The sequence below is a fragment of the Capra hircus genome, chromosome 1 (genome assembly GCF_001704415.2).
Source record: "Capra hircus breed San Clemente chromosome 1, ASM170441v1, whole genome shotgun sequence".
NCBI classification, from domain to species: Eukaryota; Metazoa; Chordata; class Mammalia; order Artiodactyla; family Bovidae; genus Capra; species Capra hircus.
The window spans coordinates 97,109,423-97,136,898 of NC_030808.1; the positions used below are offsets into that span (position 1 = coordinate 97,109,423).

At 38.8% G+C, this 27,476-nt stretch overlaps 2 protein-coding genes and 1 non-coding gene across 5 annotated transcripts; 1 reads left to right on the forward strand and 2 right to left on the reverse strand.

The window, feature by feature from the left end:
• MYNN (myoneurin) lies at positions 1-17,540 on the reverse strand. 3 transcript variants are annotated; one of them, XM_005675342.3, is made up of 8 exons: positions 17,443-17,540; positions 16,194-16,490; positions 11,708-12,498; positions 10,845-11,004; positions 7,339-7,517; positions 6,380-6,463; positions 5,400-5,486; positions 1-3,761 (listed from the first exon to the last, which is right to left on the reverse strand). In XM_005675342.3, exons 2-8 carry the CDS (start codon positions 16,457-16,459, stop codon positions 3,499-3,501), a joined length of 1,830 nt encoding a protein of 609 aa, XP_005675399.1. In that variant the 5' UTR covers positions 16,460-16,490; positions 17,443-17,540; the 3' UTR covers positions 1-3,498. The 3 variants fall into 3 exon arrangements, with proteins under 3 accessions (XP_005675399.1, XP_005675400.1, XP_017903480.1); XM_005675343.3 differs by lacking the exon at positions 6,380-6,463; XM_018047991.1 differs by lacking the exon at positions 17,443-17,540 and having other exon boundaries at positions 11,708-12,514; positions 16,194-16,298.
• Positions 17,482-26,166, forward strand: ACTRT3 (actin related protein T3). The gene is made up of 4 exons (XM_005675341.3): positions 17,482-17,583; positions 17,995-18,148; positions 24,260-24,490; positions 25,037-26,166. The coding sequence occupies exons 3-4, from the start codon at positions 24,303-24,305 to the stop codon at positions 25,953-25,955; spliced, it is 1,107 nt and encodes a 368-aa protein (XP_005675398.1). The 5' UTR covers positions 17,482-17,583; positions 17,995-18,148; positions 24,260-24,302; the 3' UTR covers positions 25,956-26,166.
• Positions 19,469-19,541, reverse strand: TRNAV-AAC. The gene has a single exon. It is a non-coding gene; the product is annotated as a tRNA-Val (tRNA).

A 27,476-nucleotide genomic window follows, 5' to 3' on the forward strand; every position in this document is an offset into this window, starting at 1 on the left:
TTGATTCATATCCATGGTGTTTATTTCAGTATATACTTCTTGAAAATAAATACCCTATTTCTGAATGACTATGTTTACATGGTAATTATCCAAATCCCTTAAGCAAATACATCACATCTCTGCTGTATGAAGTGGGGTGGGGGCTGCAGAGGCCAGGAAAGTAAATTATATCACTGTCTCAAGAAATGCTCTGATAACTACCAATAATGTTCATAAATGATGAGTAAAAATATAGAATTTACAGAAATGGCATTAAAATACAATTTATTTGGTGGTATTTCTAGCCAAATTCCAAAGACTCAAAATCTGAGTAAAAAGTGGAAAGTCATATTAAGAGCTTCATTTATCAAGAGACAATACAGGAACTTCCCTAGCAGTCCAGTAGTTAGGACTCCACACTTTCACTGTCGAAGGCCCAGGTTCAATCCTTAGTCAGAGAACTAAGATCCCACAAGTTGTAGGGTGCAGCCAAAAAAAAAAACAACGATAGTGCCTACATACCACATATCAAGAGCCAAAAGAAAGAACACCAGGAAGTGTTTAGGATAATCGTTTTCTATGTTTGGTATGCATTAAGACCACCTATGGAGCTTTTCTAGCATGTTCTGGAGACTGATTCAGAGGGCCCAAGGTGTGGTGGGTCTTGGACACAACTATTTTAAAAATGTTTTTGATGTGTATCAATGTTAGAGCTATCGTACTAGGATATTTAAATGAGTACATGTAGATTAACTATCTTTATATAAGCACATTTCAACTATCATTTGTACAATTTCTGTAGACATGAAACATACAGAAAAGTGACAAACTACTGTTGCAACAACTGACAGGACCTTTTCTTTTGGAAAAAGATAAAACACTTTTCTAAAATCTATCAAAATCATTCTATGAAATGAAACATAAAACATACCAGCAAAAAAATCCTTTATATATAATCTATGGTTTCTTTTTTAAAAGCCTAAAATCTAACAATACAGAAGGAATTATCTAATACAAAACAAAATTAATTTAGAAAATAATTTCTTAGTAAGATCTTCAGCATTCTAAAAAGACTCAAAAAACATAGTAATACTTATATAATTTATAATAGACCTTTCCCAAAACACTGCACTGTAACAAATATATTTAAAGATGAACTTAACTGATAATTATGAGTGTTACAATGATAGCAGATACAACTAAAACATATGCATAGGACAGTAATACAACATTAGAAGAAGAATGACCGGACAAAAACTCAAGTCTTCAAACTTTCTTTACAAGTCATTCTGGAAGAGCGTCATGCCATGGCAATTTAAAATAAAATTATTTTAGCTAAGAAGCAGATAATGTGATGAAGAAAAACACAATAAATCAACCTTAGCCACTCCAATCCTTTAATCTGAAAAATAATAAATGTAAAGGCTAATTTATGTAAAGACAAAATACTAATTATCATCATGTTAGAGGAAATCTGGTAACTACTACCCTTACACAATTATGACATCACTGTAGCAGTTTTTAAAAAGAAATTTTGTTCATTAGATGCTTGGATTAATGAAGATGTGAATTAAATATAACCTCTCCATTTCAGTAGACTTCTTAAAAAGGCTGAGTCTTAATTTTCTTTAATTTCTTCACATTCCAATAAATTCCTATTGAATTTAAGCCAGAATAGATTAGTTGAACATTTTTATAACTTTATAAATTGTATTTAAATCCTGTATATTAAATTAATACATATGAATAATTAGATTTCTTAGATAAGTTAAATACTAAGTTTGATGTACATTGTACAAAGGCAGTATTTCAAACTCTAAGTCAATCCCACTGGTGGCAATTTATTGTGAAAATGCTGAGTGTGCTATGAAATGGTGATCTGTACAGTTTACAAGAATTTGGTTTTATTAAGACTTCTTGTTGGTTCCTATGACTAGGACCCCAGAGAAAACACAATTAAAGAAATCAATACCAATAGAAAATACATTAATTTTATTACAGGTGTAGTTTAAAAGCAGAAAACAAATGAGCCATAACTAATGCATGGGAGAAATAGGAAATAATGTCACAATGGTGTTTGATCAGTAGTATAAGAACAGACTTTGTGGAACTAAAAATTTAATGTCCAAAGACTAGGCAGTGAGATTAAATCAATACGTGGGGAAAATAGAAGGGCCAAGTGGTAGTAAGTATCAGAATAAATTTGAATTTTCTAAGTTCATTAAGAAGGAAAAGGACTAATGTGAAACTACAGCCACCACCAACTGTTATGGTTTAATCTATAAAAATTTTAAACTTGAAACTTATAAAAAACTCAAATATAAAATGTTTAATAAACTGGTGTTCTGATAACTCAAATGTCTACTTATAATTGAAGTTAATCTTTCAACTATTTATGAATATAAGTACCAAATTCAGAAGTCAAGTGTTTTATACTATGCACTAAGTTTCTATTTAGAAAATTCTTTAGGATTTCATTTTTTTAAAAGTGCATAAGAAGTATAAGAGAAGCTTATCAAAAATTTTCAAAACTCAGTATATTTCCCTCATCTCCAATAATCTAGAAACTTATTAAAACAATCTGCATCAAATTTGAAACTGCTTTTAATAAGATAAAAACACCAAATATCTATCTAAAATTCATTTTGAAAATGTAGTCTCAGATAACTCAAATCAAAAAAGTACTGACCACTGGTTTTCTCCAGAATTCTGAGTTCTACACAATAAAATTTATATCTAGTTTTCTAGTTTTTAAGAGAAGCACTTTTTGTTTCATTAGAAAAGTTACCTTCAGTGGACTATATTAATAGAGAAATAGCACAATTCTTACTCAGTACCTCAATTTTTATAGTAGAAATATGAATTTCCCCCCTCACAGTTTATATGTGAAAGTCTTCCCTTGTGGCTCAGCTGGTAAAGAATCCGCCTGCAATGTGGGAGACCTGGGTTCAATCCTTGGGTTAGGAAAATCCCCTGGAGAAGGGAAAGGCTACCCATCCTAGTATTCTGCCCTGGAGAATTCACCAAAGAGTCAGACACGACTGAGCGAGTTTCATAGTTTATATACTGGTCTATGGAGCTTGCTAACAGCACTGTCATGGACTGATACTATTATGGATTTCGTTTAAATTTTGAGAAGAAAATAAACATATTCTACAGGTCAAAACTCAATCATAAACTGATAGATTTCACTTCAGTAAATGAAAGGCAATTCTGAAATGAAAAATAGAAATGGAATTAAGGCAGCTCTAAAACAAAGTTATACTTATTCACCCCAATTAGTGCTACTGCAGTATAATTCATTCCTTTAAAAGCTGTGTGGATAACCTAGACATGAAAGCCAAACATCAAAACAAGCACTGCAGCTATGATGCAGCACCAGGTGCTTTTACTTCGGTGAATGAAAATAATGGTCACAACTCAAATGAATGGTCAATTTAATATGAATATATGCACCTTACCAGCGATGTTTATGTTTACTACCAGAGACGTCTTAGCAATTCCATATTCCTCACAAAGTCAATATAGCTGTTGTAAAAAAATCAACTGTGGCTCTGAATACCCGTTCACGGCCGGCCTCAGCAACGCGTCTGGCGCAGGGGACTGGCTGTCTGTGACAGGCAGCAGCAGGTGGTGGTCCTCAGCCCCCAGTGGGAGAGTCAGTGGCAAAGTCACATCAGAAGGTTTCACGTCCAGAGTTTCTGACAGAGGACTTTTTTGCATGGAGTCTTGTTCACTCAAGGGATGGTCCTCTATACTGGAATCTAGAATTTTATCTGCACCTGAAGAAGGGAAAAAATTCACTATCTTTCAAAACAAAACAAAAACCCTGAGGAAGACTCATCTACTTACCATTCCCATTCTAACCCCACCTTTAGTCACACTGTTTCTCTTCTGCTGATCTGCCCGTCTCATTACCTGCACAAATCCATCATGGGCCTCAAGACTAGGTTCACACATCAACTCCATTATAAAAATGGACTTAATCGCTCTAGACCAGGGTAAGCTGTTTCTTAATCACTCATTTGTCGATACTTCATATACCACCTTGGGACACCTAGCTAGCTATCTTACTGCTATATAACATCCTACTTAGGTATGCCTTGAATGCTCAACAGATGATATATTCCTTAGAGCAAATGTCTAATTATACTTCTCTACTTTCAAGTACTTCACAGTGCTACACAGATAAGTACTCTTTAATTCACTGAATGTATTAGTGAGTAATTCATATCATTCTGTGAGTTCAAGTTCAGAAGTATGGTACTTTCATTTATTTTCAGAAGAAATTCTGCACAACTCAAGGGATTAATTATGTGGCTGACTAAAGACACACTTTTCTCTTCAAATTTTCCACTAGCTTTCCCATGCTCTTGTCACTCCAAAAGTACTAACATGATTTCAATCTCACTACCCTCATTAGACAAACTTGCATACTTTTATAAACTTATAACTATTTTTGCCAAACTACTCTTCAGTTCAACCAGTCAAGAATACAGCCTGCAGTTTCTTGTTGCAGTGACTCTCTTCACAATGTTCTCTCTGCCTGGATGAACATTTCCTTTCCCTTTTCCATCCTCCATGTTTCAGGTTCTCTAGAATTAAGCTTTCCCAATACTCATGTCAGAAGGACTTAATCTCTTCTTCAGTACTCTTATGTCTTTACCATATCCTACATTTTGTCTTGTAATCATAGTTATTTATTTAGATTTCTGGTTTCCCACACTAGACTGTAAGCTCTTTGAGGACTAGGACTACACTTTCCTAGTACCTGCATGGTTACATGTACTTTAGAGGTACTTAATAAATGCTCGTTGAATTTATGACTCACTAAAGTTTTCAGATGTTACTACCTTAATCTTTATGATGTTTACTACCAAAAACTTACTATCATCTCTACACAGTGAGGAAGATTAACTTTGTTTCTAGGCATACAAGAATGGTAAGCATGTTGAAACTTTTTTAAGGATTCATTTTTAAGCAACAGACTAAAAATTCTGTGGTATGGTTTTCCATTTCACATATTATGACAATTTGGGGCTATCTGTTTCCCTATTTCCTCTCATACAATTTTTGGACTAGTGTTCATGGTGCTCCTTTCTCTGCCTAACTACAATAAACCCCAGGTAACCCAGACTCTAGTATGGGAAAGAGTGATAAACAGTTGTTTATGTATTCTTTCATTCTTGAAATTGTTCATACATCAGGTTTTTAAAGGAGAAAATATTTTAAAGCAATGTTTACTACAAGGTCAATATGGAAAGAGGGAACTCACCTGCACATTACAAAGCTACCTTCCTCATATGGGTACACTTGTTTTAAAAAATATATATCTAATTTAAACTGTTAGAATGTGTATCTCAACATTTTAAGGAATAGCAAATGAGAGCTCCAAATTTTTAAAAAACACAAGCATTTACCAGAATGTACTTTTGTTTTGTGCTTCTTTAAATTTTTAATATCTGTGTAAGAATTTCCACATAATTCGCAGATAAATGGTCTTTCTCCTGAAAAATAAGTTAAAAAATCAAAGCTCAGTATTTCAGAAACTGCTAAGGCAAAAATACCAACGTTCATGAACACAGTGCTAACATTATTACATTACTTTAATTTCTTTCAAATTACCATTTTAATCTCTTGGCTCTAACATAGCAAAATAAAAGCTTCCATACATAGGCACTCCTTTCCTTTATGCAAAGCTTCCCTATTTCAAGGAAAAATCAAGCTGACAGAAATATCAAGGAAAAATTGTCACTGACAGAAACCTCAAACTAAAAAATTAACTCTATCACACATTTAGTGAGTGCCAGTAATATGCCAGACTCTGGCTGAGAGATGTAGCTGAGGGGGGAAAACGCACAATTATCGTTTCCACTCTCAGGAAGCTTATAAATTAGAAAACGCTTTCTATTATGAGGAATAACTTTTAGAAAGAACAGTACATTTTCAAAGTGGTCTTTTCCTTTGTTTTAAAAAACCTTGAACATTTAATATGTTCTTCATACTATCTGTATACTACCTTTTAGAATAACCTGTCATTGTTAGAATATATCCCTAAAACTTGCACACTGAATATTGTTTCCTAAGAAAATCTGATATTATCTTAGTATTACCCATCCCTTTTCATTTTTTGGCATATCTGTGCAATTTTATCCAAATCATTTAAAAACTACTGATAACCTGGAACATGTCTTAGAATCTACATAATTCTCGACCCAATTTAATCCATACTCCAAACAATAAAAAAACAAACATATAAAAGCGGATACTCATACATTAAAATATAGCTATAGCTAGAGTATGACTAGATACCATATAGTCCATAATGGTTTAAAGTCAATGTTTACATAAAAAGAAATTAGAGAGAACAAAAAATAATACGTTCTCCCTAAACACAGACCTGTATGGGATCGAAAGTGTTTGTTGAGCTCTCCTGAGGAAATAAAACTTTTCCCACAAATACCACATATGTATGGTTTTTCACCTAGATGGAAAATAAAAGATAGCGAAGTGGTGTACTATACCAATATAATATTTATCAATTATAATAATCTATAGTAAGCGGTTCTGAAGTATTATTTTAATTAAGACCTCTTTATATTGTATTTAGAGGTATTTTCAGTGTGATCCAACTTAAATGAACATTAGTAATTATTTTACACTGTTCATATAACCTGATACTTTTTCATATAGTAAAACTTTCTCCAAATATCCTTCCCAGTAGACTAAAAATGGGCAAGAAGTCTGACTTTTATAAAATTAAACACATGAAAATTCATCAGTCCATATTTCAATTCTTGTTATCTACAAGATTATTAAAGGGGAATTAAAATCACTTAGGAAGATCTATTAAAAATTACCCTATTAAAAAAGTGAAAATATTTGAACAACAGATTTTGCTTCAAAATTGATACTTTGGGTTTTAAGTATTTATTTAATTTACAAATCTTAGAATGTTTTGTAGAAAAAGTCTTAAGAAGTTACTAAACTGATGTTCTATTGAAACTCATCCCAACCCCTTAACTTTACAGCTTTATTCCAGGGAAATGAAGCTTCAAGAGGCTAAGGAGTTTTTCTAACGCCATAAAAAATGTCTTAACTCAAACTTACATACTGTCAAAATTACCTAATTTTCATGTACGTAAGTTACATGATAAAAAAAATCTCACCCACTGTTTACTATTCTAGTAAATATGTCTGTTTTTACATCTAATATTTATGTGAAAATCAGACACATAAAAAGCTTTAAGAAGCACAAACACAAAAGCCTGTAACCTACTTTTTGTAAAGGCTCAATTTCCCTTTTTCTTTCATTTACAACTGTCCTTATTTTAGGCAATCCCTGTGTCACATTCTTACCTGTATGTTTCCGAGAATGAGTGATAAGAGAACTAGAGACAGCAAATGCCTTCCCACAGGTATCACACACATAAGGCTTTTCTCCTGTATGCCTTCGAACATGGTAGGTCAATGTGCTGGCTTGGGCAAATCGCTGTCCACACCTATCACAGACATATGGCTTCTCTCCACTATGCTTCCTATTAGTAAATAATTATAGATATATGATGGCAAATAAAACAATCTGAAGATCATGCTACATAGCAAACTTTTCTGTACAATTTTTCATGCAGCATTTTCATTTCATCTGAACAGATCTAGAAAATGTATTTTAAATCAACAGTTTTCCCCAGAAATAAAGCCACACACCTATGATCAATTAATCTGTGACAAAGGAGGCAAGACTACACAATACTGGAAAGACAGTCTCTTCAACAAATGGTGCTGGAAAACTGAACAGCTACATTAAAAAAATGAAATGGATTAAAGACCTAAATGTGAGACCAGACACTATAAAATTCCTAGAGAAAAACACAGGCAGAACACTCTGACATAAATCTCAGCAATATCTTTTTCGATCTGCCTCCCAGAATAATGGAAATAAGCACAAAAATAAACAAATGGGACCTACTTAAATGTAAAATCTTTGGCATAGCAAAGGAAACAATAAACAGAACAAAAAAGACAACCTGCAGATTGGGAGAAAATGTTTGCAAATGATGTGACCAACAAGGGATTAGTCTTGCTTAACAGCATCAAAACAACCCAATCAACAAATGGGCAGAAGACCTAAATAGACATTTCTCCAAAGAAGATACACAGATGGCCAAGAAGTACGTGAAAAGATGTTCAATATCACTATTATTAGAGAAATGGAAATCAAAACTATGACATAAACAGAAAAGAACTACAACATATCACATCACACCAGCCAGAATGTCTTATTATCAAAAAATCCATAAAGAAACGCTGAAGAGAGGCTGTGGAGAAAAGGGAACCCTCCTGCACTGTTGGCAATGTAAACTGGTACAGCCACTAGGAAGAACAGTATGGAGGCTCCTTAAAAAACTAAAGACAGAGCTACCATGCCCCTGCACGCCACTCCTGGTCATACACCCAGAGAAAAACAAGATCCAAAAGGATACATGCACCCCAATGTTCACTGCAGCACTGTTTACAACAGCTGAGACATGAAAGCAACCTAAATGTCCATCTACAGGGGAATGGATAAAGACGTGATACTTTTATACAACAGAATATTACTCAGCGATCAAACAGAATGAAACGCTTTTTGCAGCAACAAGATTGGACCTAGAGACTGTTACACAGACTGAAGTCAGTCAGAGAAGAAGAAATATATGAAATCCCTTATATGTGGGATCTAAAAAGAAATGATACATATGAACAGAAAGAGGCTCAACATACTTAGAGAAAGAAATTATGGTTGTGTGGGAGGGGGGTTGGGGGGAAGGATGGGAAGAAATAGTTAAGGAGTTTGGGATGGGCACGTACACACTGCTATACTAAAAATGGATAAACAAAAAGGACCTACTGCATAGAGCATGGAACTCTGCTCAATGGCATGTGGTAGCCTGGATGGGAGGGGAGTTTAGGGGAGAATGGATATATGTATATGTATGGCTGAGTCCCTTCTCTGTTCACCTGAAACTATCACAACATTGTTTACTGGCTATATTCCAATACCAAATAAAAAGTTTAAAAATAAATTTAAAAATAAAATCAACAGTTTCGATGTATAATGTCAAGAATAAATGTTTCAGTTGTTATGAAAACATTAGTTCTGAGATCAGTTCAAAGTTTTCCCATCAGCTATATGTGGTAGTCAAGTATGCCCACCATACTACAGGCAATGATTTTTGCTTGTCCATTCCCTTTCCTTAAACCTTCAGCACCCATCCTCACTCTCAGCTGATGTCCTTGCTTCCTGTTTTGCTAAGAAAAATCTCAGCAATCAGAAGAAAATTTCTACATCACAAACCTCCACCTATAGGCATCTACAGAGTTTGCTTTTCTTCAGAACAGTAGTTCTTCCTATTTGTACACGTAAGACACTATCCCCCTTGCCTACTCCAGGTTCACTCCTGAAATTTCTTCCATCCTGTATCAATTCCCTCCCCACTTTGGATTATAAAATACAAATATACTGATATATCTCCTATCTTAAAAAAAAAAAAAACCCGACCCTACTTGTTCCTCTATTTTTCTGCTCTCCTTTTGGTAAGATCCTGAGTCTCCAAGAGTTCTACTTTCATTTCTTCCCCACTAGTCTCTGCTAACACTGCTTTTGTCAAAACCACTGCTAACCTTTTACTTTGCCAAATCCAGTAGTCAATTCTCAGTCCTAATCTCCCTGTCATCAGAATTTGACACAATGACGGCTCCCTTCTGAAATAATTTCCTCCACCTGGATTCTAAGACTGCCCACCATTCTGGTTTGCCTCTATTTTTGCTGTTCCTTCCTAGTCACTTCAGCTGGTTCAACTTGGCTATCTCTCAGAACTCAAAGTTAGTGTGCCTCATGGCTCCATCTTTTGATGTCTTTTCTGTCCATCTTCATTCTCCTGGTGACCTCATCTCTAACATTATGACTTTAAATACTACCTACATGCCAATGACTCCAAATTTATGCTGCTGCTAAGTCGCTTCAGTAGTGTCTGACTCTGTGCAACCCTATAGATGGCAGCCCACCAGGCTCCTCTGATCCTGGAATTTTCCAGGCAAGAATACTGGAGTGGGTTGCCATTTCCTTCTCCACCGAATTTATGTCTTCAGCTCAAACCAGTCCGCTGACTTCCAGACTGAACCATCTCTTACACATTTCCATTCATGTATCTAAGTCATCTCAAATTTAACATGATCAGAACTCTACTCCTAAACTCCCACACTGAAACTTAAACTGCTCTATTCACAAATTCCCATTTCAGTTAATGGTAATTCCATCTTTTCATATGATCAAGCTCAAAACCTGCGTATCGTTTTTAATTCTACTCTTTTTTATACCCCACATCCAAATGTGCTGAGAATTCTGTTTGCTATACCTTTAAAGTACATGCAGAATCTGACTACCACTTGTCTCTCCCACTACTACCTTTCTGACCTGAACCATCATCCCTCTCTCGGGTTTTATCTATAGCTTCCTAACTGGTAACTTTGCTTTCACTCTTGCAATCTTACAATCTTTTGCTAACAAAGCATCCACAGTGATCTTAAATGCACATAAGTTCACATCACTTATTTCTCATTCTTAAACATAAAAGCTTCATAATGGCCTACAAAACCTTCACCTTCCGAACACCGTAACACCATTCAGACCTTATTTCCCTCCCTTACTTATTCCCCTCCAGGCATTATGGCTTCCTTCTGGTTCCTTCACTGTGCTAATAATATTGCGTGACAGTACCACAATTAGAACTCTACTGTCCTGAATTCTCATATAATAGTCTATTTAAGGCTACAGTGAATGACAGACTTAAAGATCAAATGTCTTTTTTTGCTTTTATTTTTACCTTGCATGAATCTTGAGATTGCTAGAAGTTGCAAATTGTAAATTGCATACATCACATTTATAGGGTTTTTCCTCACCATGATGCATGCGACTATGGAAGACTAGCTGGCATTTCTGAGCAAATCCTTTATCACATAATTCACATTTATATGGCTTCTCACCTAAAAGAAAAGTAAATAAAATTTGTATTTAGAAGGAAATACTGTTTTAGTTGCTTAATTCATACAAGCTTTCAAAAGAGTTCAACAGTATTAGTTTCAGTATTCAGAAAATATTAACTGCTAGAAGTAAAAAAGCATATAGGATCTTTTTCCAGACTGATTATTGAAAACACCAATAGAGTTAAAAGAAATTAGTGTTCTTATTTCATAACAGTGAAAGGTGATAAGAGAAATATATAATGCTTCTAAAAAGTACAAATCTAGCATACCAATAAAGGTTGAGGAAGCAATGTACATATAATTTACGTTCAGAAGTTGACAAAGTCTAAGGAAGTAGGTAGTGAGATATGTTGGCAAAATCTGATAATCAGCCTGAGTTGTAATTACTTTTTCTCTTTATCAGTTTTAATATATTGTCTGTTAAACAGTTAGCAAGCTAGAACTTAATTTATGCTTATTTTAACTGTGAGGAAAAATGGTTTAGAGTTCACACACTGGGACTTCAGAGTACCAATTACAACAAAACAAAGAGCCATTAAATATTTGGTCACAATCACAAAGGTATTTTCAAGTCTAACATGCTCAATATTTTTATGAATCTAAGTGTATACTAAATTTTGGACATAAATAGTCAACACTATATATTAACGTCTATATAAACATTTCAGTCACAATATAAAAACTGTACTTCCCACAGTCTTACCTGTATGAGTTCTTACATGAGTTTTCAGCTGGTTACACTGGGTAAATGCCTTTCCACACAAGTGGCAGACATAAGGTTTGACTCCTTTATGTATTCTCATGTGCCTTCTCAAGCTGCTGGCTTCTGAAAACACTTTCCCACATGTGTTACACATTGGTTTGGCCTTGGAATACCTCTGATCCAGCTCTTCTCCAGAGCTTTCCAGTTCATAAGAGTTCTTGACACTGGCTATATTAGACATAGAGTGTTCTTTCAGAGCACAGTTTGGCTGTGATTTTCCACGTTTCCGTTTCACTGTAACAGTCTGCACAATATCTTGTGCTGGGAAAGTATTTTCCACAACTGATGTCAACTCAAGTTCTGAATTACTTCTTTGTGCAACTTGTTCTATTATAGGTGTGGACAACTTATTTGCATCAAGAAATAATTCAACAGACGCATTCTCTAAAATGTCACTGGGATATTGCACTGTTTTATTCTGCCCTGTTTTCTGGGAATTGAAGGCCTTCTTCTTCTTTTTAGTTTGAGATGACTTCTTTGCTAAAGCTCCTTGCTTGGGATTTGCCTGAACTAAATCTGTAGACACTTCTGATTTCTCCCGACTGTTATAATCTCGCAGAGTCAGGAGACAAGTCTGTTGATTCAACTCAATGTTTCCAGTAATACTAGATATCTCTGTAGAAGAGGGATTAGCAATAAAAGCAAAATCTTCCATCTTTATTTTACATTTAGTGACCACCTCTTCCACTTTGAGATAGTCAGCAGCCTGATGGATTTCTTTAACATTCCAACTGTAAGGAAACAAGGCTAAATGACAACATTCTGATCAAAGGAAAAACGTTTTTGAAACACAACTACACAGATATTTCTGTCTTTTAAACATCTAATGAAGTAGAATGATGAAAAATGATTAACAGAACAAATTTTTAAAATTTATTCACTCAGAATGTTTAGGAAAAAACTTCAGTTTTACATAACTTGAAAAGATAAAAGGTAATGGATCATTCATATGTACAGCCATGGAAAAACAAAAATGTTAATATCTCTACTTGTTAAAAAAACACTTAGAACACAAAAATAGTTGTTGGCAACCTACTGCCTCCTCCCATTTATCCTGAGGCCTCTTCAGATAGCAACCAACTTTTCTTTATTTGTAATTAGAAGAGTCATACAACTATTATCTTCCTCTGCTCCCCTATGAGGAACCTGAACAGTATTTCTTGAAACTTCCTGTGTACTTGAATTACCCAGGCATTTGTTAAATGTAGATTCAGATTCAGTAGGTCTGTTTTGGGGCCCAAGCCTGTGCATTTCTAACACACTCCCTGGTGATGCCAATGCTGCTGGCCCATGGATCACAGCTGAAGGAACAAGGTTTTAGAATGCACTAAGCTCTCTCTAGAAACATTCCCACCTTTTTGTGTTTGATATTCAACATAAATTAGCTGGAAAATTTGTCATATTAGAGTTATGTAGAAAAATTTAACGTTCAATTTGAATGTTCAACATTCAAATCAAGATTTATTGAGCATCTACCATGTGTGGTACTCAGAGGGATATTAAGACATATCAAATAGACTCTGCCCACCAGAAGTTTACAATGCAGGGGAAGGCTGGCTGTTCACTTACATTAACAACGGCTCTGTGCTACCAGCTGACTTAATTAGGGGAAGTCAGCATCTTTGGGGCTTCAATTTTCTTAGTTGTAAAGTCAGAAAGCTGAGCTGGTATTAATACCAAAAACATGCCCTTTTAATTATTTGAGAATGAATATAAACTTAACACACACACACAACATATATATGCACCCTCAAGTAACCCTCCTATTTGTCCTTTTCCCCAGAAAGAAATTTTTTCAGAAAACATTAAGTAGATTTATAGACTAGTCTGGAAACCTAATCGCCAGTTTTAGTGAACATTTTATTCTGGGAAAATCCATCCCAAATTCCTAAATATACTACAAACTTTTGGGCAATTATATGTTTGCAAACTGACTTCCTTAGCTAAGAATACATTACTTAACTCTATTCTTATGGCCTTTGGCTATAATTTTGAAACAAATAAGGGATGATCTTTGTAATCAAGTTAACTCTCTGTGTGCAAAGGTACAGTATGAATGCCCCCAAAATAAATACAATCTTATTAGTCTTCCATATGAATTTCTTTGCATGTATATACCACTTAGTCTGTAAAAACATTCTTAAGCATTTTAATTGATTTTGTTACACATTCTATTATTAAATTACAAAAAGTGAGAGACACTATTAGAATGAAACCCAAATTTATTCTATCACTTAATATACCAAGGTCTCAAATTACAATTGTTCTTAGTAAATGAACCACAAACTAGGTGAGATAACCTTTAAGACCACTACAAACTTGTACTGAATCACACACGAACTGTTCAGAACTGAAACTGTAATTCATACAAATTATTTACCTATTTCATTGATAGCCTATAAGCTCAGTTACAGTTAAAAAAATCAATTAGCATTTGTTCATGTCAATAACTGATTTGTTTTTGTTTATTAGCATGAAGTTAAAAGTGTTTGCAAACTTGATTTCATTTTTTGAACAGTCACTGAAAATCATTTATTACCTATGCCAGATATATGGCTAACTGCTTTATATGAGTAACTATTTTACATACAAAGGATCAGAGGTTCAAAGTAACTCATCTAAGATCACAGAGCATTAAAACTAAGATTTGAGCAAGGAAACTGGCTCCTGAGTCCTCTTAATTCTTTATTATTCTGTTTTCTTAATAAGTTGTACAGACTTTCTATTTTTGGTCTATATCTTCTCTTACATTTGTGGCTAGGCTCAAACAATTAACTCCCCAGCTCTCCAGGAAAGATGTATATCAAAAAAGACTGAACCAAACATCTGGCTCTTCTTCACACTGGTCCTCTGCATGAAAGCTCAAAGTAAGCTGCCCTTCAGTGTGTTCAAATCAATTCAAGATTTTCTGGCAAAGTTAACTGAGAAAAGGTAATCACTAAATTAAAGATCAACCAAAATTCACTGGTTTTGTGATTGTTTATTTTATATTACACATTCTAAATTTCTAGATCAAATACACTTGTATAGCCAAATATTCAGTAAACTTAACTAATATCATGTGACATTTATCTGTGACACTGCTGTTCCTTTAAGCAACTTACACAGAACTGACATAAAAATTTCATTACATCAAAATTTAAAAGTAATCCCAAACAGCATGAATGATTCCTTTTTAATAGGATTAAGGAAAATCCTGATTCCAGCTTTTCAGAGAAATACATTTTCATGATAAGCTGCAATGTAAAAAAATGGAAGGATTTTGTTTAATGTGAACACATATGTATCTATAGAGATCGTCTGGAAAACAATGCAAGAATATTTATCAAAGTGTTAAGAGTGATTATCCGTGTGTGGCAGAATTTCAGATGTTTCCTTTTTTGTTTTTTTCCCTTAATTTTTCTCCAATAAATGTGGATTCAAAGGATTTGGAGAGTAGGATAGAAAAGAAGAAATAAAGGAAGGAAACTAATGTTCACTGGGAGACAGTAAATCCTACATTTTCACAGTTAACAACCCATGTAGTTATTATCATCTCATTTTTTCAGATGGAGAAACTGAGGCCTAGAGAGGATGTATATTGATCCGAGACATAGTGACTGACAGGCAAGATCTAATTCTAAAGTTCATAACTGTGCTATGTCAGATGATGACCTATTCATGTTTACACTTTCAAAAAAGCTGGAGAAAAGAAGGCGAGAGTAATTTGCTGGGTTTCTCTTTCCTTTCATCCCCATCGCCTTTCTCTACAACAACCAGTAAACATATTAATTAGTATTAATCTAACTACACAGTTCATCGAAAATGAAAGACAAAATGCCTGAGTTACCAGGTTCTTCAGAACCTACTTCTTGTCAGTGCAGTGACAGCATTCAACATCTCAGAGAAGCATTCTAGCCGACTTAAACGTTGTATTTTTCTGAATCAAAGTCAGGAAGAGGTCCTGCATGTTGCTATTTACGGCTAGAAAAGAGGGCACTATTAAAGAACAGACTTTTTCTTCTTTCTCCACCTACATCTCCCACCCAAACATCTTATGAGGTAGAGGATGAAGAGTAAGAGAGAAGACCAGAGGAAACCTAAAGACCAAAAAGCAAGGGGAAACTGGAATTAAATGAAAATTCATATTTCTATTTTGATCTTTAATTTTCCATTCCTCAAAATACATACCTTGTTTCAGTAGATAAGTCAAATATGTCAAAAACCATGCTGTAATTCTATGAACATCTCTACTTTTTGTGCTTATGAAATGTAGTCTGTTTACTGCAAACCAGTGATATTGACCTCTTTATTAAAAACAACACTGGGCACATCAGTATTTGAAGACTGAGAGTTCAGGGACTGAAGGGAAAAAATACTAATCTGCTTTAGCTCAAGACTATTGACCAGCTTTTGTAAGTGGAAAGAAATAACATAGGTACCTTACCTGTCAAGATTTAAAGTTCCTGTGTAAATAAACTCCAACAGTTTCTGAAATCCATCAGCCTTCACCTGACTCTGATCAAGAAAGACATTGTTCTCAGAAGTGCTCCTGTAGATTGCACCAAAATATTCACTAAACGAGGCAAGCACATTCCTGTGAGCTTTAAACTGGAATTCCCCAATGACTATGGTGCAGTCACAAAGAAAACCTGCTTCCCGTTGTTTGTTCAGTCTCTCTAAAAGGTGCTCACAGTGGTGCGAATACTGCATTTTGATATCGGAATCGAATTCTATCCTTGTTCTAAAAAAACAAGAGAGAGAGTAAATCAGCACCACTAAATTTTCATCAAACTTTTCTCCCAAGCCATTGGTGAATAAAGAGACATAGAATCCAAACAAGAACAAAGCCTGTTCTCATTTTACGTCCCCAGAAAATTCTTACCAAGCAAATACGGATAAAAATGCCGAAGGGATAAAAATCCTTCCTAGTTTTTATTTCATCTTGGTCAACTAACACAATCCTTTGGACACGTCAACAAATGATGTGTGAAAACATTTCCACAAAGTGAAACAAAAAAAAGCACCGCAAAATTTCACACTTCTACATCACAGAGTCGGACACGACTGACCGACTGAACTGAAGTGAACTGAACATGAGTTGAACCTTCACAGTTTCAAGCTCAGTGGGCACATGTAAATTACGAAAAAAACAAAAAAAATTAATAAACCACTAAGAAATGATTCCTTGGGACAAATAGTCAAAGGACATGGTAGGAGTTCGTTAAAATTTTCTCAACTGCCTCTCTGCCTTTCGACTAAGTGTAAAACTGCTCTCAAATTGCCGAAACCCGTTACCTTCCGCAGAGCATACAGTAGCTTAAATGAAAGGCGGGTGCCGGAGGGGGCGGAGAACCAGCACAAGGGCCAAAAGTTTTCAAAGATCTGGTCACCCGCCCCGAAGAGGCCACGCTCCTCCCTACCACCACCCCCGTCTACTGAAGGCCGCAAGGGAAAGTGACAGTAAAAGCCGGTCTCTCCCGACTTCCGCCTTCCTGCCCTTCGCCCGGCTCCCACTCCCCCAATTCCCACGGCAGAGGTTGTGGCCAAGGCCAACATCGGGGCTGCCTCGCCCTAGCTTTCCACCCTAACACCTTCACTCCGGCCTGAATGCGAACTCCACGGAGCCTGCCCTCCAATGCCCCAAGGTTTGGAGAGAGAGGGAATAGCGGCCTGGGGGCAAAGATAGAACTCACCTATAGAAACCCGAGGGGGAACACAGTTTCTTCAGTCTCTCTCCGCCATCTTGGAAGGACGTCACCACGCCACGCTCCGCCTTTTCCCTGCTTCCTCCACGATGACGTCACATCCGGCTCCGGGCGGTCCGCGTGTACGCGGTAGGCTCTAGGACCCTGGAGGTCCAACAGCAGCTTGAGGGTAGCAGGCTGGTACATAGAGACCCCGCTACTTAGCACACCGGGAACACCCGGAAACAGGGAGAGTCTTGGCTAGGAGACTAAGGGCTCTCTTACGGAACCAAGCCTGTTGTCCTCACCTTGAGCATTCTAGATAGTCAGCATCTCGCGCTCGGCCTGCGTTTTGCGCGGAGGCTGAGCCGCGCTGCCCTGCGGGCTTCTTTCCAGGAGCCAAATTGTGCATTGTATGCTGGGGTTTATAGTTAGTTGCTCGTCTTCTCCCATTATGCTCCACTTCCTTGAGGCCCACGAGTGGGAACAGCTATTTTGTGTACTCTGGCTCTCGGCCATGGGAATTTTGTAGCTGAGACTGATCACCCCTTTTTATTTTAGGTACTGCCGGAAAGCCCTTGGGAAACTATGAGTCTTGTTTGCATCAGCCAACTGGAGCCCAGTATCCAGGATACCCTTACCTGGTGATAGAAGTCTGAGATGCAAGAAAGCGGCGCAAAGCAGTAGGGCACACTGGGCATGCGCTTGAGAAAAGGTGGGCTTTATACCGGAAAAGGTTCTGCTTGTGGACTACTGCTGCTGTTGCTGCTAAGTCACTTCAGTCGTGTCCGACTCTGTGCGACCCCATAGACAGCAGCCCACCAGGCTCCCCCGTCCCTGGAATTCTCCAGGCAAGAACACTGAAGTGTGTTGCCATTTCCTTCTCCAATGCATGAAAGTGAAAAGTGAAAGTGAAGTCGCTCAGTCCTGTCCGACTCTTCGCGACCCTATGGACTGCAGCCTACCGGGCTCCTTCACCCATGGGATACTGGAGAGTGGGCCTGTAGACTAGAAAACATTTAATACAATTATTTGCATTCTATGCAGATTTTTGTACAGTGAGGGAAGCTTGGCCGGCTACATACAGTCCATGGGGTAGGAAAGAGACAGGACTGAGCACGCGGTCAACCACAGTGAGGGAAAGGTTATCTCCGTGATTTAAAAAGACGTACAAACGGTGCGTGCTGATATGTTAGGGTGAGTTCTTTCATGCTGCTCGCGGACATAAAAAATCTAAGAAAACCAAAACTTCAGCTTTTTTTTTCCTTGTTAAAAGTTGTGTCAGGACCATGGGAAATTTGCTCACGACTTTATTTTAAAGAACATTGTAAACTTGAATTTATTCTTTTTTTTCTCGAGATTTTTTTTACAACCAGATTTTGTTTGCTCTCTTTGTAAATTCTTTCTACTCCGTAAGAACCATGTTTATGGTGGGGGGTGAGGGGGAAGTCCCACAACCGTTAGGTTTATAAGGGAAAAAAATGAGGCTGGTTCTTTCTTGATTTCGTCTTGTCTCTGAGAAATTTTCTGATTATTTATTTTTGTCGGAATCATTTTTCGTAATTTATTAATTCAGGGATAGCTGTGAGTCTATACTAGGTGTCAAACAGAAAGTATATGAAAGACCGCAAAACATGGTCTCTGGCATTTAGAAAAATCAACAATCTCAATGGGAAAACTAATGGAAAACCGAATGACTTGTAATGCAAAGAGTGCTGAGGTGACAGGGATTACCAGTTTTTACCCTGCGTTTAATTACTCTTACTAGGCTGTACATTATTTTTTCAGTATCAGGTTGTGAATTGAATTTAAAAACAGTTGTTTAAAGTCTGGAACCCTTCTTCCACGTGCAAGCCATTAATAAGAATATTTGTTAAATAAACTCCACGTAGAAAATTCAAATTCCCAAGGTACTGCAAATATTCATCAGAATTTTGCTTTTTAAAAGGGTAAGAAAAGAAGGATCACAGTCTCTTGTTAAAAAAGAAATGAGAAAAGGGGGATCACAGGCTCCTGTTAGGAAAGGAATGAAAACTGTTTCCGCCCGGTTTCGAACCGGGGACCTTTCGCGTGTTAGGCGAACGTGATAACCACTACACTACGGAAACCTCCCTGGGAAAAGGGCTTGAGAAACTCCCTCATAGTTCTTCATAGCTCTGCTGTACCATGCGGTTCACAAAGCTAGCCGTAGCTTTTAACAAAAGAACAAAGAAACCCCAACGGAAAATAACCGTAAGTCCAGTTAAATAGTGCTACCATTTCAAAAGTTGGAATTTACGTACATTGTTTTCAAAGCCCCTAGTTAGAAACTGAGCGCCCGTTAGTTGGCCCTTCTTTGAGCTTTACTTTCTTCTATGGAAAAGAAGTGTATTAGCTTCTTTGTTGCTGAGTGTCTCGGGTTTGTTTCGGGGCTTGGGCTGGCTAGGAAGAGGTTACTGCCCTTGGATCCTGGAGTCCTCGCTCACGCGGGGGCGGTGGGGGGTGGGGCGGGGGAGGGGCACCAAACTCCCTAGCCCTGAACTTAGCTTTTAGAGAGAAAGCGACGCTTTCAGCCTCTGGTGGAAGGATGTGTAGTTTGGTTTTGAATTTCCTTCCTTGCTTCTGCACTAGTTTTAGAGAGTACTTAGTTTTAAAATTTTCTATCAGTTCAGTGCAGTTCAGTCGTTTAGTCGTATCCGGCTCTTGGCGACCCCATGAATCGCAGCAGCCAGGCCTCCCTGTCCATCACCAACTCCCGGAGTTCACTCAGACTCGCGTCCATCGAGTCCGTGATGCCATCCAGCCATCTCATCCTCTGTCGTCCCCTTCTCCTCCTGCCCCCAATCCCTCCCAGCATTAGAGTCTTTTCCAATGAGTCAACTCTTTGCATGACGTGGCCAAAGTACTGGAGTTTCAGCTTTAGCATCATTCCTTCCAAAGAAATCCCAGGGTTGATCTCCTTCAGAATGGACTGGTTGGATCTCCTTGCAGTCCAAGGGACCCTCAAGTCTTTTCCAACACCACAGTTCAAAAGCATCAATTCTTCGGCTCTCAGCCTTCTTCACAGTCCAACTCTCACATCCATACATGATCACAGGAAAAACCATAGCCTTGACTAGACGGACCTTAGTCGGCAAAGTAATGTCTCTGCTTTTGAATATACTACCTAGGTTGGTCATAACTTTTCTTCCAAGGAGTAAGTGTCTTTTCATTTCATGGCTGCAATCACCATCTGCACTGATTTTGGAGCCCCCCAAAATAAACTCTGACACTGTTTCCACTGCTTCCCAAACTATTTCCCATGAAGTGATGGGACCAGATGCCATGATCTTCCTTTTCTGAATGTTGAGCTTTAGGCCAACTTTTTCACTCTCCACTTTCACTTTCACCAAGAGGCTTTTTAGTTCCTCTTCACTTTCTGCCATAAGGGTGGTGTCATCTGCATATCTGAGGTTATTGATATTTCTCCCGGCAATCTTGATTCCAGCTTGTGTTTCTTCCAGTCCAGCTGTTTCTCATGATGTACTCTGCATATAAGTTAAATAAGCAGGGTGACAATATACAGCCTTGACGCACTCCTTTTCCTATTTGAAACCAGTCTGTTGTTCCATGTCCAGTTCTAACTGTTGCTTCCTGACCTGCATATAGAGTTCTCAAGAGGCAGGTCACGTGGTCTGGTATTCCCATCTCTTTCAGAATTTTCCAGTTTCTTGTGATCCACACAGTCAAACGCTTTGACAGTCAATAAAGCAGAAATAGATGTGTCTCTGGAACTCTGTTGCTTTTTCCATGATCCAGTGGATGTTGGCAATTTGATCTCTGGTTCCTCTGCCTTTTCTAAAACCAGCTTGAACATCAGGAAGTTCACAGCTCACGTACTACTGAAGCCTGGCTTGGAGAATTTTGAGCATTACTTTACTAGCATGTGAGATGAGTACAATTGTGTGGTAGTTTGAGCATTCTTTGGCATTGCCTTTCTTTGAGATTGGAATGAAAACTGACCTTTTCCAGTCCTGTGGCCACTGCTGAGTTTTCCAAATTTGCTGACATATTGAGTGCAGCACTTTCACAGCATCATCTTTCAGGATTTGAAACAGCTCAACTGGAATTCTATCACCTCCACTAGCTTTGTGCTAGTGATGCTTTCTAAGGCCCACTTGACTTCACATTCCAAGATGTCTGGCTCTAGGGGAGTGATCACACCATCATGATTATCTGGGTCATGAAGATTTGTACAGTTCTTCTGTGTATTCTTGCCACCTCTTCTTAATATCTTCTGCTTCTGTTAGGTCCATACCATTTCTGTCCTTTATCGAGCCCATCTTTGCATGAAATGTTCCCTTGGTATCTCTAATTTTCTTGAAGAGATCTCTAGTCTTTCCCATTCTGTTGTTTGCCTCTATTTCTTTGCATTGATCGCTGAAGAAGGCTTTCTTATCTCTTCTTGCTATTCTCTGGAACTCTGCATTCAGATGCTTATATCTTTCCTTTTCTCCTTTGCTTTTCGCCTCTTCTTTTCACAGCTATTTGTAAGGCCTCCCCAGACAGCGATTTTGCTGTTTTGCATTTCTTTTCCATGGGGATGGTCTTGATCCCTGTCTCCTGTACAGTGTCACGAACCTCATTCCATAGTTCATCAGGCACTCTATCTATCAAATCTAAGCCCTTAAATCTATTTCTCACTTCCACTGTATAATCATAAAGGATTTGATTTAGGTCATACCTGAATGGTCTAGCAGTTTTCCCTACTTTCTTCAATTTGAGTCTGAATTTGGGAATAAGGAGTTCATGATCTGAGCCACAGTCAGCTCCTAGTCTTGTTTTTGTTGACTGTATAGAGCTTTTCCATCTTTGGCTGCAAAGAATATAATGAATCTGATTTCGGTGTTGACCATCTGGTGATGTCCATGTGTAGAGTCTTCTCTTGTGTTGTTGAGGGTGTTTTCTATGACCAGTGCGTTTTCTTGGCAAAACTCTATTAGTCTTTGCCCTCCTTCATTCCGTATTCCAAGGCCAAATTTGCCTGTTACTCCAGGTGTTTCTTGACTTCCTACTTTTGCATTCCAGTCCCCTATAATGAAAAGGGCATCTTTTTGGGGTGTTAGTTCTAAAAGGTCTTGTAGGTCTTCACATAGAACCATTCAACTTCAGCTTCTTCAGTGTGACTGGTTGGGGCATAGACCTGGATAACTGTGATATTGAATGGTTTGCCTTGGAGACGAACAGAGATCATTCTGTTGTTTTTGAGATTGCATCCAAGTACTGCATTTCAGACTCTTTTGTTGACCATGATGGCTACTCCATTTCTTCTGAGGGATTCCTGCCCACAGTAGTAGATGTAATGGTCACCTGAGCAAAATGATAGGATACTGAAAGAGGAACTCCCCAGGTCAGTAGGTGCCCAATATGCTACTGGAGATCAGTGGAGAAATCACTCCAGAATGAAGGGATGGAGCCAAAGCAAAAACAATACCCAGCTGTGGATGTTACTGGTGATAGAAGCAAGGTCTGATGCTGTAAAGAGCAATATTGCATGGGAACCTGGAATGTCAGGTCCATGAATCAAGGCAAACTGGAAGTGGTCAAACAAGAGATGGCAAGAGTGAACGTCGACATTCTAGGAATCAGCGAACTAAAATGGACTGGAATGGGTGAATTTAAATCTTCTATAGGGTGTGCAAAATTCAGGGTTTTTTTTTTAATCAGACACCAAAATGCACTTTTTGCTGCACAGCGTGCATATATCTTCTAAGCCTGAACTTCTTATGACCTAAGTAATATCGTTTATTCTGAAAAGCAGCCGATACACCCTTAAAAATCAGTAATTTTTAGAGAATGAGAGTGAGCTTCCATATTACGCCGGGGGCGGGGATTGGAGGAGTAATCTGATGGGACTACTAAAAAAAATTAAAAGTGAGATGGTACTATTTCGGTTTTGAGTACACTTTGTTTAGAAACCACGGAGAAAGAAACAAAGTATTGCCGATTATGTATAGATATAATTTATGTTAAATCCACTTTAAATCCTGGCACTTTTCCCCTTTCTCCTTTTAGAAACTGACAAAGTTCTCTTTCAAGAAGTTGAAAAGCGTGAATCGTGCCCCGCCTTATACAACACTTTCCCCGTTCAAATCTCTGCACCTTTTGTCAATTTCAAGGGCGCATCTGAGAACTTCCCGCAGGACCCTGGACAGGCATGTATTAACCAGAATCTACATTCTGGTAAAGACCCACTCCAGTGTTCTTGCCTGGAGAATCCCAGGGACGGGGGAGCCTGGTGGGCTGCCGTGTATGGGGTCACACAGAGTCGGACACGACTGAAGTGACTTAGCAGCAGCAGCAGCAGATGGTAAAGAGTCTGCAGTGCAGGAGGCCCCGGTCGATCCCTGGGTCAGGAAGATCCCCTGGAGAAGGAAATGGCAACCCACTACAGTATCCTTGCCTGGAAAATTCCATGAAGGCGCCTGTACAGGCCATGGGGTCGCAAAGAGTCGGACTCGACTGAGTGACTTCATTTTAATGACGTTGAGAAATAAAAGGTTTTTATAGCTCATGGAGATATTAGAGATAGCCTTTTGTGAAGCCTTTTTTAAATTAAGTTTTTGGGGAAGAAAGTCAGGTTTTCCTGATATTGGTATTCCTGGATTCCAAGGGGATGAGGAGTGGTCCAGGCCTTGCATCCATTGAGTCCTCTGCCTGGGACTCTCTTGCCCCCAACCCCTCCCCCGCTCCCCCCGACCCCTTCCCTAGCCCGCCCGGCTCAGACCCATGGGGCGGTGCCAGGGCCTCTATGACGCGGGGTTCCAGGAGCTGAGACCCCGCACATCACTCTCCTCGCTCCCCACAGCCACGGCAGTCCGAGCAGCCGGGAGACAGGAGGCGGCGGCGGCATGAGCTACTACCAGCTACCAGTGGTGATCGACAACGGCTCAGGAGTGATCAAGGCGGGCCTGGCCGGGTCCCGGGAGCCTCAGTTTGTCTACTCGAACATTGTGGGCCGCGCCAAAGGCGTCGAGGGCGCGCAGGAAGTGTGCGTGGGAGACCAAGCGGAGCAGCGGAGAAGCTCGCTTTCCATCAGGTACCGCCTTCTCCCGGCGGGCAGGACCCGGTGGAGGGGAAGGCGGGAGAACCCAGAGGAGGGACCGAGGCTAGAGAAAGGATAAAAAGCGAGTAACGAGAGTCTCTGCCAGGCAGCGTTATTGCAAACGCTTGAGCACAAATCTCTGAGTGTACCACATACCTGAAGAGTGAACATTACTTGCTCTTTGTATCTATTCGAATATATTCAAATGTATAAACATTATCGTTCGTAAAATACAAGTTCATTTAGAAATGTTAATTCCTGGTACCTTTGTCATTTGGGCTATTTGTTTTCAGCTAACTGATATGAAAACTACTATTATGTGAATATCTCCCTATTTTCTTTTTAATTAAAAAGGGTATTCCAAAGGGACAGGGAAGATGGAAATCAACAAAAAATTTCAGAGGAAGGTAGCTAGGCTATCTTTTGATGGCAGTCACCGCCCATAAAGGGATACTGTTAATAAATATGAGGATTAACCCAAGGTTGAAGAGAGTAAAAACTAATTTAAAGCTCCCATATATCTTGTTGCTCTTCTTACAGCTACCCAGTGGAACGTGGTCTCATTACTTCGTGGGGGGACATGGAGATCATGTGGCAGCATATCTATGATGACAACCTCGGGCTAAAGCCCTGTGATGGCCCAGTCTTGATTACAGAGTCAGCACTGAACCCACTGGCCAACCGGCAACGGGTCACTGAGGTGTTTTTTGAGCATCTGGAGGTTCCTGCTTTCTTTATGTCCATCCAGGGGGTGCTAGCTCTCTTTGCAGCTGGCTTCACAACTGGCTTTGTGCTGAATTCAGGTGCTGGGGTTACCCAGTGTGTACCCATCTTTGAGGGTTACTGTCTGCCTCATGGTGTCCAGCAACTAGATCTGGCAGGTCTGGACCTCACCAACCACCTCATGATGCTGCTGAAGGAGAAGGGCATCATGCTGCTTCATGCTTCAGACAGAAAGATCATCACAGACATTAAGGAAACCTATTGCTATGTGGCAATGAACTTTGAAGAAGAAAAGGCCAAGAAAGCTGCCTGTATAGAGAAGATTTACCAACTACCTGATGGGAAGAGGTTCAAGCTCCATAACCAGCTCTTTCATTGTCCAGAGGCCCTCTTCTCTCCAAGTCTCATGCACCTTGAGACCCCTGGCATTGATAAGATGTGCTTCAGCAGCATTATGAAATGCGATGCAGATCTGAGGAATGCTTTTTTCTCCAATATTATCCTTGCTGGGGGATCAACCTCTTTCCCTGGTTTAGATAAACGTCTAGTTAAGGATATAGCAAAGATGGTGCCTGCCAACACCCCTGTGCAGGTTATTGCTCCCCCAGAAAGGAAAATATCAGTGTGGATGGGAGGCTCTATTCTTGCATCCCTGTCTGCCTTCCAGGACATGTGGATCACTGCTGCAGAATATAAAGAAGTTGGACCCAATATAGTACACCAGAGATGCTTCTGACTACAGATAACATGGTTGGGAGAAAATGTTTTGGGTATATGTGATAGAAAACTTTGGATATTATATGTTTCTGGGAAAACAAAATATTTCAGTTATTGGAATGTCCATGCCTCTCTTGCATTTCTATAATGGGGGTGATAATGGAGAAGCAGTCAAATAACAGATGCTTACTGAGTTGAACCAAATTACATGCTTGTGCTAAGTTTCTTCAGTTGTATCTTCACTCTTCATGACCCCATAGATTGTAGCCCACCAGGCACCTCTGTCCATGGAATTCTCCAGGCCAGAATACTGGAGTGCGTTGTCATGCTCCACTCCAGGGTATCTTCCTGACCCAGGGATTGAACCCATGTCTCATTTCTTTTGCATTGGCAGGCCAGTTCTTTATCACTAGCGCTACCTGGGAAGCAAGTTAAATGCTAGAGGAGACATTATTCTTGACCTTGGAGATCTCACATTTCCTTTAGAGGGAGAGAGCAATTTGTGGTACAACATAGTATGTGCCAAATGAGTGATATAGCTTTTAGTTTGTTGAAGTTTATGAAAGGAAGGTTGCTATGAGGGAAGATTTCATAGCAGACGGAAGCCTTCCCTGTTGGCTCAGATGGTTAAGCGTCTGTCTACAATGTGGGAGACCCGGGTTTGATCCCTGGGTCAGGAAGATCCCCTGAAGAAGGAAATGGCAATCCACTCCAGTACTATTGCCTGGAAAATCCCATGGACAGAGGAGCCTGGTAGGCTACAGCCCATGGGAGCGCAAAGAGTCAGACACGACTGAGCGAATTTACCTTTACCTAGGATGGGCATGGCAGGGTGAAAAAAAAAGGGCAGATATTCAGAAGAGCATAATGGAAATGAGTAAGAGTCTAGATATGAGGATGAACAAAGCATATTCAAGGCATGTTTAATACACTGGTTTAGTTAAAATGAAGAGCTCTTATTGAACAGACTAAGAGCAATGACTAGGAATGTAAATTAAGGCCAGAGGCTTGGAAGGCTTTGTTTTAAATGTTGTATAGGTAAAAGATTTGAAAACAGGAGACGTAAAGAAATTAAGATCAATGTAGTGGTAGTTGGGAGGATAAATTGTCCTGGGAAAGGCCCTGTAGATTCAATGATCAATTTAAAAGTTATTAGTCTAGCTATAAAGAAGTCTCACACTCAAGATTATAAGCAAGAAATGAAAAACTGACAAGTCTTGGTGCTTAATTAGTTATGAAGGGGAAAGAAGGGTCTGAAATGACCAAGATGGCTGAGAGAATGTTGGCAGTGTTGACATGACACAGTGTATTATCTGCCCTGTGCAAAGCACTGTTTTAAGTGCAGTAAGTGCTAAATCAGGAGTCAGATTGTATTCTGTGGAATCCAGCAGTTCAGTGTAAGAGATGAAATTCATACCTACTACAGTAAGATGCAAAGTGGGTTAGTGTCTTAAGAGACATGTGAAATGGGGTTTCATAGGAGGGAAAACACCTTGAGTGCTCAGGAAGACTTTCTGATAGATTTGGCTTTGGGGCTGAA

What these genes read in the sequence shown, in the direction of transcription:
- MYNN (XM_005675342.3), bottom strand. Translation starts at nt 16,459, where the DNA reads ATGCAGTATTCGCACCACTGTGAGCACCTTTTAGAGAGACTGAACAAA. An exon ending in TCATGTAAGAACTCATACAG is followed by an intron (nt 11,005 to 11,707) that starts GTAAGACTGTGG and finishes CTTTTCTTTTAG; the next exon opens with GTGAGAAGCCATATAAATGT. An exon ending in TCATTCTCGGAAACATACAG is followed by an intron (nt 6,464 to 7,338) that starts GTAAGAATGTGA and finishes TTTTCCATCTAG; the next exon opens with GTGAAAAACCATACATATGT.
- ACTRT3 (XM_005675341.3), top strand. Translation starts at nt 24,303, where the DNA reads ATGAGCTACTACCAGCTACCAGTGGTGATCGACAACGGCTCAGGAGTG. An exon ending in AGAAGCTCGCTTTCCATCAG is followed by an intron (nt 24,491 to 25,036) that starts GTACCGCCTTCT and finishes CTCTTCTTACAG; the next exon opens with CTACCCAGTGGAACGTGGTC.